The sequence below is a fragment of the Micropterus dolomieu genome, linkage group LG21 (assembly GCF_021292245.1).
Source record: "Micropterus dolomieu isolate WLL.071019.BEF.003 ecotype Adirondacks linkage group LG21, ASM2129224v1, whole genome shotgun sequence".
Lineage (NCBI taxonomy): Eukaryota > Metazoa > Chordata > Actinopteri > Centrarchiformes > Centrarchidae > Micropterus > Micropterus dolomieu.
This window is the reverse complement of record NC_060170.1, coordinates 8,953,658-8,969,373: the sequence shown is the minus strand read 5'-3', so window position 1 is coordinate 8,969,373 and position 15,716 is coordinate 8,953,658. Positions and strand designations below refer to the sequence as shown.

Genomic DNA, 15,716 nt, shown 5'->3' with positions numbered 1-15,716 from the left:
CTGCAGTTCTCACTGCTTCGAAATTTCACAGGATTCACTGTGTAGTCTGATCCTGCCTGTCTGTAGTGTGGCAGGATAAAGCTACAAAGATCTATTAATGTTTAGCCCGTACTAATGTAGGTTTAAATGTTCCTCCATTTTTAGCTCAACAGGTTTTGTCGAAAGATGGTAGCAAACCAATAAAAACAATTAGTTCCACTGTATCTGAGAGCCCGAAATAAGAGTAAATGTTTACAGGTTCATTTTTAATAATCATTAATTGAGACTTTTACTAAAATTATATGTGCACACGTGTGCTGGTCTGCTATTAGTGATATTTTGCCGAGTCACCCACAACAGGAAGTTACAAGACGCAATCTAAGAAATGCAAACTTCACAGCTGCAGCGCTCGAGGCCTTAGTTTTACAAAAATGCAAAACAGGGTCAGATTACTTACTGATTTTACATACCTTGAACCAAAGAAGCCTGAGGTCTTGTTCAAATGTATGTCAGCCATAATAGTGCTGTAACAAGCAGTTTTCCCTGCATCTGTAATGAAATTACCCTGACAGGGTGATTGACCATCTTTTCTGCATGCATGTAGGTTAAGTGAACCGGAAATAGATGTTTGAACATGCTTTTATTAATGCAGTGAAGGAAATTAAGCTGCTACAAATCTGGCAGCTGACCAAAAGGCTTGTATAGTGGGTGAAAGAAAGGTTCTGTCCACACACAGGTAGTTCTCAGCATTTGACCAGTGTCTACCAATCCCCTCTCTAAGGCCCCATCCACACTACTACTTTTTTGTTTAAAAACAGAGTCTTAAAATGAATACGATCTCCGTCCACACCAGTGTTTTAGCTGCGTATCAGAACTGTTCTGCATCTACATTAAAACGACGAGCGTGTGACGGTGTAAACATGAGGCAGATGGTCTATGCTGCAGCTGCAGAAGATTTGGCAGAAGAAAAGCACTACAGATGAAGAATCACACCAGGTATTTCTTTTGTATGGACCAACAATAAGCTGGAACTGTTCCTGAAATCAACACAGGAGTTATTAGTCTGGATGGGAGGTGCAAATGTAGCAAAAGATCTTTTAAAACAAAAAACGTAGTAGTGTGGATAGCCCCTAAATTTACTCCAAAATACAGGCTTATATATTTATAATATTTCTGACACTTTCATTCATCTATTCACAGCAGGAAAGTAAGTAAGGTATGTTGGCGTTGGACCCACAGTGCCTTTACATTATTCCTGTAATCATGTATATTATATGTATACACAAACTCAACTGTGACATAATAATAAGTTGTGTTGGTTAAAATAGTTTGTAGAGTTTAAGATAAATCAGCCAGTGTGGCCTGCAAAAGGAAAAAACGTCACACCTTGCCACACCTGTAATAAGCCCTTGAACTGTCACACATCAATATTCATGCATCTCTTATGCACCTGAATTTCAAGTTCTGAAAAAGGTGTGCTGAAAAGTATTGTGCGACTCAGGTGAATAGTATGTTATTTGTAGAATTTAATGTCATGACCTTTTAAGATGTCGTTTTGTGCACACAAAGCTTCTGGAAAAGTTAAATAGTTTTTCTCTCTTATTTGATCCTTGCCATTTCCTTCATATTTTGACGTCTGTGCCTGTCTTTATTTATGGAAAACTGTTGAAGGCTGGAGTTGACCTATTCTTGCACAGTTTACAATCCGGGCCATTTCCAGTCAGCGGCACCTTGAACCCAAATGAAGGAGGCCCTGTTTGCTTGATGTACAGATGAGAAGTGGAGGGTGTGACCAATGAGTGACGGCCAGCTCACAGGGCTTAAAGGCTCACTAGGAGGGAAGCACTAATCCCTGCAGGAGCCTGTGTGCTGCAGCGAGACTTGCTGAAGAACAGACTGCAGAGACAGAGAGAGGGAGGGGGATGGGGAAAAGTAAGGAGAAACTGAAGGAAAGAAATTTGAAGAAGGAAGAAAAGCGATAAAAAGATGAGGGGATGGGGAAGATGTAGTAGAGATAAGGAGGAGTTATGGCAGCAGATGAAAGGAGTGAGCAAAAGGACACAGATGAGAGGGATGACTAGATGGACTTGAAGGTGAAGGGATGTAGTTTTAGCCAGAGAAAGTGAATGAGTGATGATGGGATGGAGTCAAAGAGAGAGAGAGTGTGAGCCGACAGCACTGAGTGGAAGCAGCAGCAGCTTTTTTCATGATGCAGCTGTTTTTCCTTCTCCATTCATACAGCAAGCTCTCTGCCCTGCTTGGCTCCTGTGCAAATTTGAGCTTTTTCCTCTCTTTTGTTTGGCTCCCAGGCAGCAGGCAGTACAGCAACTAGCCTCACAGCAACACGCTTTGCATGACGTGTTGTGAAAAACACTCGAGGCCACATTCCACATTTTAGCCATTCTAGTGCAGGGCTCCAGACTAACTTTTTCCACTAGTAGAACATTTTAGGAGCACCACTTAAATCGACATGCAACTCCCCTGGGTCCTAAGGGCTACTTTGTGTAAGTCCCTGTGGATAAAAGGGTCAGCTAAATGAATAAATGTAAAATGTATATGTGGTGCTAGTTAGACATCGAACATGTTAAACATGGTAAACATTACACCTGCTCAACATCAGCATTGTCATTGTGTGCATTTTAGCATGCTAACATTAGCATTTAGCTGACAGCCATTGACAAATGCCTCAACCACAGCTTTAAGGCTTCCCCTCTTTTATCACCTGCCATCCTTAACTAAATTCAATGCTTGTGCTAATCATGGACTATTTCATGGCTCTGATGGTCAAATTTATCCAGTCTGTGTTTTATAATTTGAAATCTAGACATGGAGCCACACCGTAAATCATATATCTTTGTCATGCTTTTCACTCTCAACTATCTCCCTTTCCTTGAATTAAAACTCAAATGAAGCATAAATAAATTAATGAAATATTAATGTCATTTTGTGGTGGTAATTCAAAGTTTCCATTTTCCACAGATGGAAGAACTACTGGATACGTGGGGTTCTGTCTTTGGCCATGATTTCAGGCTTTTTCCTCATCATCTATATGGGACCTGTCACTCTTATATTAGTGGTAAGTGACATAGATTGATGCTGTTGCTTTGAATGAGTCCTCACTGTATATATCCTATTGTCAGTTCTTTTTTCTAATAACTTATATTTGTAATTTCTGATGGCTGAAAAGAGAGATTTTTTTCAAAATGCTTTTGTGAGTACACCAGTGTAAGTACTGACTCCGTTTGTTTCTGCTCTGTTCCCCCATCATCTGACGTAGGTCATGACTGTCCAGATCAAGTGTTTCCAAGAAATCATCACCATTGGCTACAGAGTTTACCATTCCTATGAACTGCCTTGGTTCAGGACACTAAGCTGGTATGGAGAATGGATTTCACAGTATACAGCAGATATACTGTACAGCAGGGCTATTCAATTACAAATTCGGGCCAGATTTTCAAACTAGGACATGGAGATGGGCTGGACATTTTCCCATAAGTTTTTTTTATTGATACACTCTTTATTAATACACCTTATTGGTTCAGTTCTTTATCGATACTCTTATAAGCTCCTTTTCATTACTAAATAAATGCCTTTTAAAAATATATTATTTTAAAAATTTATTTATTATAACTAAATGTTGTTTTTACAGCAGCAACAGGATTTTCAACAGCAAAGTCACTATTATCTCACTGGAAACAAAGAAAAATAAATCATATTCCTGACAGCAACATACTGAGTGAAGTTTAGAAAGAATGGTAAACTCAGTCCCTATCAGTCCTTCCTCTTGTCTCCTCCTCCTCCTGCCGCTGGTAGACAGGAGCTGTCTTGTCTCTGCAGCTACACCGCTATATGTGCCATATTTTAATGTAAGTGGCAAACTAAGCTAAACAGTTACTAAAGACAGACTTTCACTTTAGCTTCTTTGTAACAATAAGTTATTAGTCAAGCTAGCGCTGTGCTTGTGTAAAACCAAAACACCTTCACAAACGGTTCTATGTCGATAGCTTCTTTCATAAAGAGATCCGGCAATAAACACGGAAAGAAAATTTGCCAATAAGCCACATTCGCTCATTCATACTAACCAATGTTTGTGGCGCAATCAAACACGTGTGCTTTCACATAGCGATCCGGCTTTTCAGAACCAGCGGTGTAGAAAAAGGCCGGTAGGCTCTGTGCTATAGCCTACAACACCATCACAACAGGTGCATTACTCCTGGAAAATAACTGTGTGTGTGTGTGTGTGTGTGTGTGTGTGTGTGTGTGTGTGTGTGTGTGTGTGTGTGTGTGTGTGTGTGTGTGTGTGTGTGTGTGTGTGTGTGTGTGTGTGTGTGTGTGTGTGTGTGTGTGTGTGTGTGTGTGTGTGTGTGTGTGTCTTGGCAACGCCTCCGTGTCGCTATTTCGGACTAACAAGACCCAGCACCTACTTCAATGAATGGTGAGAACAGCAGTATGTTCTGATAAAAAGTTTGACGACTGGCATGATGTTGAACTATTCCGTCACCCAACTGAAGAAATTCAACAACTACACCAATCCATCGTGCATATCGGTCATTAAACAACTTGGACTCCTTTGCCTGCCCTGTTACATTCACAGAAATTGCGGTCGAAAGTTTGCTTTCTCAAGGTCTGAACACAACATCACATCCCCCTGGTCTGGCGCATGCCCCGTCGCATCTCCAACACGTCCACGGCAACACTACGCGCTGACCGGGATGGAAAACATGGAGTGGATTTCAGTCTGCTCCGGGCAATACAGAGACACACTGCTCCATCTACTATCAAGATTGAACTGTTTAATCCACAATCCATCACAAACAAATCTTGCCTCATACATGACCATGTTCTGGATAAGTGTTTGGATTTGATGTGCTTTACAGAAACCTGGCATCAACCAGATGTTTTTTCTGTCTTAAATGAGACATGTCCTCCTGGTTACTGTTACCTACAGAAAGCCTGCAGTACAGGGCGCGGTGGTGGTCTGGCTGTCATCCACCGAAGTGATCTGGGCCTGTCCCGTTACCCTGCCTGAACTTTCTTCTTTTCAATGCCTTACATTTAAATGTAAGCCCCCTCTCTCTACAACAATACTTCTCAACTACCAGCCACCTATACCAAACGCATCTTTCATCCCAGAGATGTCCAACCTTCTCTCAACATTCTGTACAATGTCTACCAATCTCATAGTCCTTGGAGATATAAATATTCATGTTAACTCCCCCACCTGCCGTTTTGCAGCAGAATTCCTCCAATTACTCAACTGTTTTTATCTGGCACAACATGTCCCCACTCACACCAGGGGGCACACTCTCGACCTAGTCATTACAAACTCTGCTCATCTCTTCAATCTTCTGGTGTACGATCTGGGTGTTTCCAACCATTAGGCCATCTCCATGAAGATGTCTTCACCATCCACCCTCATCAAGCCCAAACGCCAAATCTGCTTCAGAAATCTAAAAAATATCAACCCAGAGACTATGGCATCCGACCTCCAGCGTCTCCTTTCCGTAAACTGTTTACCAGCCATGGTCTCAGTGGACTGTTATAACAACACCCTCAGGAGTATTCTGGATCTCCACATCAGAACAGTCACTTTCTCTTGATCAGCCCCCTGGTACACCAGTGAGCTAAGGAAAATGACGACAGCTGGGCGTGCCATCAAGCGGAGATACAAAGTTACAGGTCTCACTGTGCACAAGCAAGGTTTTTGGGAACACCAAAAGGACTACTCAAAGTCACTTACAGAGGCATGGTCACAGTTCTACTCAAACGTCATCAGAAACAGTCCCGGAAACTCCAAGCAGCTGTTCTCCACCATAAATCATCTTCTCAAACCACAAACCCCCTCATTCACAGAAACTACAGAAGAGCATTGTAATAATTTCCCGGCCTTTTTCAAAACAAAAATAGACTCACTCCACTTCTTCTTTACTGGATGCTCAACACTACCCGCCCCAACTGTCCACTCACAGCTTACAATCTCCCAGCCCCTACACTGCTTTACAGAAATCTCACAGCTCTAGTCAAAGCAAACACCGCTGCCCTAAACCCTCTGATTACCAATGTAATAAACCACTTCCTTCAGTCTGGCAATGTTCCATCTGTCCTTTAAAACTGCCATAATCAGACCACTTCTCAAAAAAACCCTTGATTCAGATGCACTTGCAAATTACAGGCCCATTTCCAATCTCCCATTCCTCTCCAAAGTACTGGAAAAAGTTGTTGCCGCCTACCTCCAGGACCACCTCAAACATAGAAACCTTTTTGAAAAATTTCAGTCTGGTTTCCGCTTAGTCACAAACGACCTACAGTTGATGGTGGCTCACCTTCCCTCCTCATACTCCTCGATCTGTCTGCTGCTTTTGACACTGTGGATCATGGCATACTTCTCAACCGGCTACACCAAACCACTGGACTCACTGACACTGCTCTTAACTGGTTTACATCGTACCTCACTGACAGAACAGAGTACCTTTCACTTGGAAGCGCAAGGTCCCAGCAACACACAGTCACCTGCGGACTCCATCAGGGGGTCAGTTCTTGGCCCCATCCTCTTCATCATTTACATCCTCCCCCTCGGCCATGTCATTAGCCGCTATGGAGTCTCATTTCACTGTTATGCTGATGACACACAACTGTACATGAAAATCTGACCCACACCCCACTGCAGCTTCACCAACATCATCTCCACCGTCAACACTCACCGCCTGTCTGGAGGAGATAAAGGTGTGGATGAAACACAACTTCCTCCAGTTGAACAGCTCCAAAACTGAGGCAGTTCTGGTTGGCACCTCACATCAAGTCCAGTCATCTTCCATAACCTGTATAACTGTCTCTGGTCAAGACATTCCCCTCTCCACAACAGTCACCAACCTCGGTGTAAGATTTGATCCACAACTCACCTTTGAAGCCCATATCAAAAACCTCTGCAAGATGTCCTTCTATCATCTCAGAAATATTGCAAAACTTCGTTCTACACTCACCTTAGCTGATGCTGAAAAACTGGTCCATGCCTTTGTCTCCTCCAGACTGGATTACTGTAACGCACTTCTCATCGGCATCCCTAAAAAGAGTCTGCAGAGACTGCAGTATGTCCAGAACAGTGCTGCAAGGAACCTGATGAGAGTGCGAAAGTATGACCACACCCATTCTCCATTCACTTCACTGGCTTCCCATTTTATTATTACATGAAGTGTTTTGGGAATTGGAATAGAATCGGACCAGTATCTGGACTAATCCCTCAGGTCATAAATATTTTAGAGGGTGGGATATTTGTATTTCAGACAGGATGTTTTATAAAAGTAAGGATGTTTCATGGAATTTTACAGATAGTTCTGGAATATAGCAACTGTTCTCAAAGAACAAAAACATAAACCATGAAGTCCTTATATATAGCTACGTTAAGTCACTAACTTTTACATTTTACACTTTTTTGGCAGCAAACAAGCTATCTGTATCATTGAATGTTTATTCAGATAGCTCAGATTTTTTTGTAAGACAAGAATATTTCTCAAACTAAGATATCCAAGAATAGTAGATAAACTCAGGTACCATATCAGCATGAGTATAAAAAAAACATTTATATAATACCCAACTCTACTTTTACATCTTGGCCTGTTACACCTGAATGTAAGGTCCGTATTCATCCCGAGCCGTCATTATGGTGTAATGGTATGCAAGGAGATTTAAAAAGCCAGAAACAGGCAGAATTGTTGTTTTAAAGCTTAGCCATTTCTTCTGGCAGTCAGACTCACAACTCTGCTGTTCCTTCAGTAAAACGCTGACTCATGTCAGCTTCGTCTGCAGGTAGTTGATCTGAATATGCAACACCCACCTTCTACCATAGTGCCTGAGTTGCTCCTTTTTCTGTTCCAGTGTTTCTGTTCAGCTTTGCATACACACCCACAGTGTGTGACAGCAGCACTCGGTGGAACCAGGGGCAAAGATCACTGCCATGTTGGAAGCAAATGGAAGCTAACTGAAACTTGCCCCTTTCACCAAGGCCACCCGTCATAACAACTCCATACACACACGCACGTGCACGCACACACATGTTTGTTCCTCTATCCCCGTGGGGACATCTCATTGACATAATGCATTCCCTAGCCCTTATCCTAACCGTAACCATCACAACTACATTCCTAACCTTTACCCTTACCTAAACTTAACCCAATTGTAACCTGAACCCTAAAACCAAGTCTTAACCCTCAAAAATCTCCGGTCTCTACCACACCAACCAATAGGGACTTGTGTCACTGGGAGTACAAAAATGTAGGTCCCGTGGTTACACAAGTCCCCATGGGTCAGTGTGCATTCAGGCTAAAGTTCCCACCAGGATATAAAAACATGAAACACTCACAGGTCAATGTACAGCGGGCAAGAAACACTGGTTTACATTTAAAGCTAGTTACCTACACAACACGAATTAAACACACATTAGCACACATTGATCAGAATAAAGTGCACAAAATCTTGCATATTGTATATACAGAATAAAACCAAACCTACCAACATCGCTCCTCGCCAATAGGCACTCAAATATACGTAAGAAAAATTTAAATAAAATGTAAAGAAAAACTAATTCCCTCCATTTTCTTCCCCTCAGGTACTTCCTGATTTGCGTCAACTACTTCTTCTATGGGGAAACTGTAGCGGATTACTTTGGGGCTCTGGTGCAGAGGGAGGAACCTCTGCAGTTCCTGGCTCGCTATCACCGCTTCATATCCTTCGCTTTGTACCTCGCAGGTGGGTCTCGACGTCAAGTCAATACGACTGCTGTATCTCAAGAAACAGACACGAGATAGAGTTGCGTTACAAATAACATTACTTGACAAAGTAGAGCAAAAGGAAAAACGGAGACCTTAGGGAGACTTGCAGGACAAACTCATCAGTTTATAAACTGATTTACCATGACAATAACCAAGCTGACATTGAGCTGTGGCTTTTTAAAAAAGCATACTAATGAGCAGCCAAACAGCTTCATCATGACTGTGTAGGTTGATCAGTTTTGACTGACAGTGCTGGCAGCATATGCACAAAACATGGCAACTGTGATCACATTTTGATTCAGATATTGCAAAATCCTGATGAAAGTATGCACATCATCTTATTCCAGCTGTAGGGAAGCACAGACTAGGGCTGCAGCTAATGATGATTTTAGTACTCACAGTTTCTGCGGATCATTTAATCGATTCATTGATGCATCGTTTAAGCAGTACTTTTGCTTGGCGGCGGATGCAAAAAATTGACGTTGTTGCTTTTTATCGTTTCAGATCTAGCACAGACAAAAACACATTTGTAGGAATCTCTACTGTGAAATAATACCATTAAAAGCTGATTGAGACAAACCATTTTTAAGGGTCTCTAAGTATGTGCTGGAATACTATCAGTTTTAACATAAGTATATGTAATATGTACATTTGTAGAATGTAATCTACAACATGCAAATCACTGGTATGGTCCTTTTAACTATTTCTGTATCAAATGCAGAGGTGTGGAATACAAACCTTGCATTTGCTGAAAATTTGATTTGATTTGCTGTGTAAACTTCATATTTCTGTTTTATAGCTTGATTGAAACGCACTGTTGGTTTGATCATATCCGCAGCTATCTGATATTTAGAATCTGCTTCTGTGACAATACGTTTCCCGCTGGGGTGGATGAATAGACGTTCTGTCTAGTGATCTCTCAGTGGTTCATTTTAGAGTCTGAGGTGGGAGGAACACATTTCCTCCTGAGTGTTGCTGACTTTGTTGTCTGTCCGTTGACCCAGCCAGGCGTCAGCTTCACTTTTAAGCCCCAACGACATTGTGAACTAGACAGCATCTTCTCCATCTGCTGGCAGTAACTGCTCCCCTGAGGGCCTTACCAGGTTTATGTAGACAAACCCGACACAGGAGCTTTTAGCATTCAGCCTCCTTCATTCACATTCATGTGTCTGAATTTAAAGTCGGTGTATAACCTTAATTTTCAGAGAATAGGTGTTTGCATGAAAGAAAATTGTTAATTGCTCAGTCACAGGCATGCTACACACACCTCCCCATTCAGTATGCAGTAAAGCGTTATATGTGATTTGTATTTTTAATCTACTGTGAACTTTTTCAACTTGGAGTAAAAACTGACAGCATGTTGTCTACTCTTTCACAGGTTTCTGCATGTTTGTGCTGAGTTTAGTGAAGAAACATTACCGCCTGCAGTTTTATATGGTGTGTATCAGCCAAGTAACCCTCTCCTCCTCCTCGTCCTCCTCTACTCCACCACTAACCTTCCTATCCGCCCACATACACTGCTTCTTACTTCCTGTTGTGGTTTTGGGGAACTCATCTTGCACTCTGATGTTGCCATTGTAGAAGTCTTTTTGGGTATTATATGATTTTTCCTACTTTTCAGCGCTTTCAGAAGTGTTTGCTGTTAAATACTGTACTCTTTTGTTCTACTGTATTACTCACAGATTAGCTGTCTACATTACTGTGCAGTATTCGATCCTGGATAAATGCAGGACTTCTGCAGTGGCTTCAGCTTTATTTCACATCACATCCATCTGCGTTGATTTATTTGCCATTTGTGGGCACCTTTAATGCACCACATTTTATTGGCCCAAACTAACATTATTAGTAACATAATATTTTTATTTATTAGTATTTTGCATGTATTGCCTAATTGCATTTTCATTTTGCTTTAAAGTGTCATGACTAGACATTTTTTAGATTTACGTCCCCAAAAAGGAATGGAATTCCCTTTTAACCTGTTAAACTAGATAATCATTAACCCAAATGTTCAATCTGTGCTTAGTCTGGTTATTATATAGTCATATTTACTGGAAAAAGAAGGCACTCTCTCATCTTACTCAGTCCTGTTTGGTTTTATTAGTTTTTTTACTTATTGTAAGCATTTTGCTGCATGCATCTAAACAAAAATGCGCCTGCTGCCTGCTCTTCTCACACCATATTTATTTTTTTCTTTGTTTTTGACACGTATAGCATCTTACTCCGCACTGTGGCTCTGACAGTGTCATGCACCTTGTCTGTTTGTGTGTCTGTATGATTCCACTATTTCTGACACAAGCCAATTTCTGAGCAGGTGCGCCTACATTCCAGTGCAGTGACACTGTGGTGTTTGTGTTTGTGTTTGCCATTCCAGTTTGCTTGGACCCATGTGACCCTGTTGATTGTGGTAACTCAGTCCCACCTTGTCATTCAGAACCTGTTTGAAGGAATGATCTGGTAAGCAAGACACAGAGAGAGCAGAAGAACCTGCCATGTTGTCTCTTACATTCGCTGCACATGTGTTGTTGCAAGTGTATTCTCACTGTTGTGGTGCTTTTCATACAGGCTTTTAAAGTTTTAAGTAATGCAACAGAAAGTGACCCGAGACTGCAATTAATTAAAAAAATCCAAGTCTTATATACATATAAAGCATATTCTGTTTTAATTAATTGCTCCAAAAGGGGAAAAATAGTCATATTACCTTTTTATTTTTAAAAATTTTTGTGACATGTTGCATGCATTAGAATATCACACAAGTTATTGTCCCTGCCACAGTGGCACTTATCAGTTCATAGTAGAGCAGACACATTTTCCAGCCACAGCAAGAATTGATCAGATTTTGGTACGTGGATGGTGAAAGTTCTCCCACCACCTCTTAACAGTATGGAAATTCCTTTTCCCAGGTTTATTGTCCCGATCTCCATTGTGATATGCAATGACATCATGGCCTATCTGTTTGGATTCTTCTTTGGGAGGACTCCGCTGATCAAGGTAAATCAAACATTGGCTGATGTTGTTGTTATTTTAGGAAATTACATTTAGAGACTTTACTACTGTGGAGTGAAGTGTAAGAGTTCAACAAACCAGTAGTAAAGATTTCTCTGTCTTGTGAAGTTGTCAAGTTAACAGAATTATTTTTAGTTAGGTTATTAGTTTGACTGAACAGAGTGAATGCTTAGTGATGGTTGTGCCTTACTGACAGTAGACATAATATAATTCAGCGGCTGTAGCTCAGGAGGTAGAGCTGGTTGCCCGCTAATTGGAAGATCCTCCAGTCTGCATGTTGAACTGTCCTTGAGCAAGATACTGAACCCCCTGATACTGTGTAAATGTTAGTTTCTATTCTAAGTTCTCTTCTCAGTTGAGCCTGGTAGGAATATGTGTGAATGGGTGATTGATACATAGTGTAAAAGTGGTTTGAGTTGTGGGAAGACTAGAAAGGTGCTATACAAGTACAGACCATTAGTCTGTACATTTAGTTCGGCTGACCGGTGTGGAGTTCTAGTCACCTACTACAAGGGTGTTTACATGACACTTGGTTAGTATACTGTAGGAATATGGGATGCAGGGACCATTGATACAAGCGATCCGATCGTTCTATAACCGAAATATGCGCCAGTCCTGTATTCATGTCAAAAGGTTGATTATCTTTGTGGTTTTCATGGATATAATCTGTAAAATCAGCAGAGGAATGGAGAATGTTGAGTTTGGTGACTTTGGGATTGTATCTTTGATGACATAGTTCTCTTAGCTTTGCAGTCAAATAAATTGGTATAGAAATCAGCACCTTCATGTTTGTAGCTTTGGTCCTACGCTGCTAAGTTGATTGCTGATTGCTCCCTGTGGTTTGGGAATGAGTTGCTGCCACATACAAAGGAGTTAAAGGATCTGAGGGTCTTATTCATGAGTAAAGGCAAACGGGCGGGTCTGTGCCCACGCATTTGTTGGGACTTAATATATGCCAGTTGATTTACGCTCCAACCCTTACTACTCACTTCTATGGTCATGCAAACAACAGGGTATGTGGGCTCATCTTTACGGATTAAGGTGCTTGGACATCCAGATGGAGATCTGAGTAGAACTGATGAGCACTTGTGTTGAAAGGACCTAGTGCAGGTGGTTCAGCATTTGATACGGTTGCTTCCTGGACGCCTACCTGTGGATGTGTTCTGGATATGTCCAAGTGAGACTAGATCTCAGGGCAGACCCAGATCACACAGTTGGGATTATACAGTATATCCTATCTGTCCTGCGAATGACTCAGGAACTCCCTCCCAGAAGGAGCCGGTGTCTGTGGCTGCAGTGAATGTCTGGGCAACGACCTCGCAACACTGAGCCAAATAGGGAAAAAAAATAGGTTTGGCTCCATCGTGCACACAATCATCTTGTGTCATCTCAGCATCTCAGCACAGCAAACTGTTCTCTCATCAGCCATGAACAGACTGGCAGGGTTTCAGTCAGACAAACCTGCCATTAAATAACTCTCCAGGTTGTGGCACAAGTATGTAACCTGAGCTCTTTGAAAGTTAACGCTTTAAGGTATTTTCTTGAACTCAAATAAAATTAATAATCAAATAAATATTCAGATTCAGTAACTCAGAGTTGAGCATAGCAGGAAGAAGTTTATTTAAAATTGCATTCAGTTTGTTGATGTGAATGACAGCTTCTGCTTCTGTCTCTAACCCCACCCCCCCACCCCGCAGCTCTCACCCAAGAAGACCTGGGAGGGCTTCATTGGAGGTTTCTTCTCCACTGTGGTCTTTGGCTTCATTGTGAGTACACTTTATCTGCTTGTACCACTCCCTCATATCGTCTGTTTTTCCTTCTACTCAGTTTCCTAATACCCAAGGCCAGAAATTCTTTTTCTTTCTTCCTTTGTTAGTTTTTTGTCCAGTCGCTTGCAGTAACAAATGCATCTCAGCTAGACCTGTTTTTAGAACAGAATGAGATATCTAAATTGTGGTTGATTATCTACTCAAACTCTCATGTAGATAAGACAGCAATTTACAAAATTTATGAGTTGTTTGGGTTGTGACTGTTGGCAGTTTCACAACATTCGCTCATATGGTCTGTAGTTTCAGTCTCAACAAAGAATATTTTGCATTATTTACCTTGAAATTGGATTTTTGTGACTGGATCACATGCCAAACTGTAGGGAAAATGCTGTTTGCAGCATCTCCACATTTACTGACCACTTTCACTGTCCGTCATTGATGGAAATGTCCAGATCTACACATATGTGAAGGTTGCACAAAAGCATGATTCTTACTTGAAAACAATTGTGATGGTTTAATGACACAATAATGTACTAATATGGAGTTAGAAGCTCATCTTTTCTAGTGTGTCTTGTGTTTTGTTTTACCCTCAGCTGGCCTACCTCCTGTCTCAGTTCCAGTATTTTGTGTGTCCCGTGGGCTTCAACAGCGATACCAATGGGTTTACTGTTGAATGTGAGCCGTCTGATATCTTTGTGATGCACGAGTACACTCTGCCCGCTGTGGTACAAAACACACTCAGATGGGTAAGACTTGTTCTTTTCATTCCCTTAATTTCTTTGCATGAGCTAAGACCGTTTGAAATATAATGGATGTTCTAAATTAAATATTTCATTATTGTAAACATATTGTATAGGTCATGCTATTGTAAGACTATTAAGGCAATCTCAAAAGTTACTACATCACCCGTAATGCCTCATTTGCTTATTTTATACGTAACATTTCTTGTTATATAGATATCCCTACATTTTTAAAAACAACACACTGACGTGCGGAAATCAATATAAATATATTGCAAACATCTCAACCTGCTTTAGCGATAAATACATGATTTCTCTTATGTAAATATTTGGATAGAGAGAAGATCAAAATTAGGCTGTCTGCTGTTAATCACGTCACATTTCAATGTTGGTCCAATTTCTCTTTGTCTCTCTTTTAGAAAACGGTGAACCTGTACCCCTTCCAGATCCACAGCATCTTCCTCTCTTCCTTCGGGTCTCTCATCGGGCCTTTCGGCGGTTTCTTTGCCAGTGGCTTCAAGCGAGCCTTCAAAATCAAAGTAAAGAACATCTCAGATTCTCTCTCATTATGTCACTTCTTGTCCAACGAGCTTGACAAGCTTTTAGTCTTGTTTGCCTTGCCTGTATGTATCATTTTATTGTTTCAGCATGTTCTGCTAGGTAGGGTTTTCACTGAAATCTAGGGTAGGCAAAGTTGGAAAACTGCGTGTAGTCATCTAGTATTCAGCCGGAAAAAAATCCCACTCCCTCCCTTAAGGCCTCATTCTAAAGCCACTCCCCAAAAACACATTTTCATGTGCAGTGACTGCAGGGCAGAGTGCATGCAGGTAGGTAGGTAGAGAGACAGGCAGGTAGGCCAGCCAATCATTTAATTCCGTCATTATTACAGTCCTGTGACAGCCACGGAAACCAGATTTTAAAATTTTTGTGTCAGAGCATGTGATTTATTGATTGCTGATTTCAACAAATCTATAACAAAAAATGGTAACACTTTCTATGAAGGTCATCGCTATAATGACTTATGCATATATTTATAACACGATATAATGCGTCCATAAGACATTATAACAGTTGTTATAATCACTTATAAACATGCATTAGGTGCTATAGCAAAGTTCATAACGTATTATGACCTTTTGATTTAATGTTTTATAACTAATAGTAATACCAGTTTATATCAATGTGCTGCAAGAATCTCCGACCATGTTCCATAACACATTATAGCCACCGACTCTGCCTCGTTATGAATATACTTTAGTCACCATTTACAATTAGTGATATAAAATGGAATAATAGCTTATAGTAATGTTTAAAGTTATAAGTAAAGTTATATAGCATGTCTTTGTTTGCTTTAAGTAAAGTGACACATTTTGCGCAGGAAAACAACTTTTATTTATGTTTCTTCACTTTATGAACAATCTGTATGAATTTTGAACATTTTGCAGTTTAGCACAAAAACA

The 15,716-nt window shown here is 40.9% G+C and overlaps 1 protein-coding gene across 1 annotated transcript in view; it reads left to right on the top strand.

The window, feature by feature from the left end:
* Positions 1-15,716, top strand: part of cds1 (CDP-diacylglycerol synthase (phosphatidate cytidylyltransferase) 1) — a 35,155-nt gene that overhangs the window by 13,607 nt on the left and 5,832 nt on the right. The window contains exons 3-11 of the mRNA XM_046034931.1: positions 2,959-3,055; positions 3,257-3,354; positions 8,582-8,721; positions 10,123-10,181; positions 11,116-11,198; positions 11,645-11,732; positions 13,445-13,513; positions 14,110-14,262; positions 14,676-14,795. Of these exons, the coding sequence (XP_045890887.1) occupies positions 2,959-3,055; positions 3,257-3,354; positions 8,582-8,721; positions 10,123-10,181; positions 11,116-11,198; positions 11,645-11,732; positions 13,445-13,513; positions 14,110-14,262; positions 14,676-14,795 (907 nt within the window). The remainder of the gene's footprint in view (positions 1-2,958; positions 3,056-3,256; positions 3,355-8,581; positions 8,722-10,122; positions 10,182-11,115; positions 11,199-11,644; positions 11,733-13,444; positions 13,514-14,109; positions 14,263-14,675; positions 14,796-15,716) is intronic.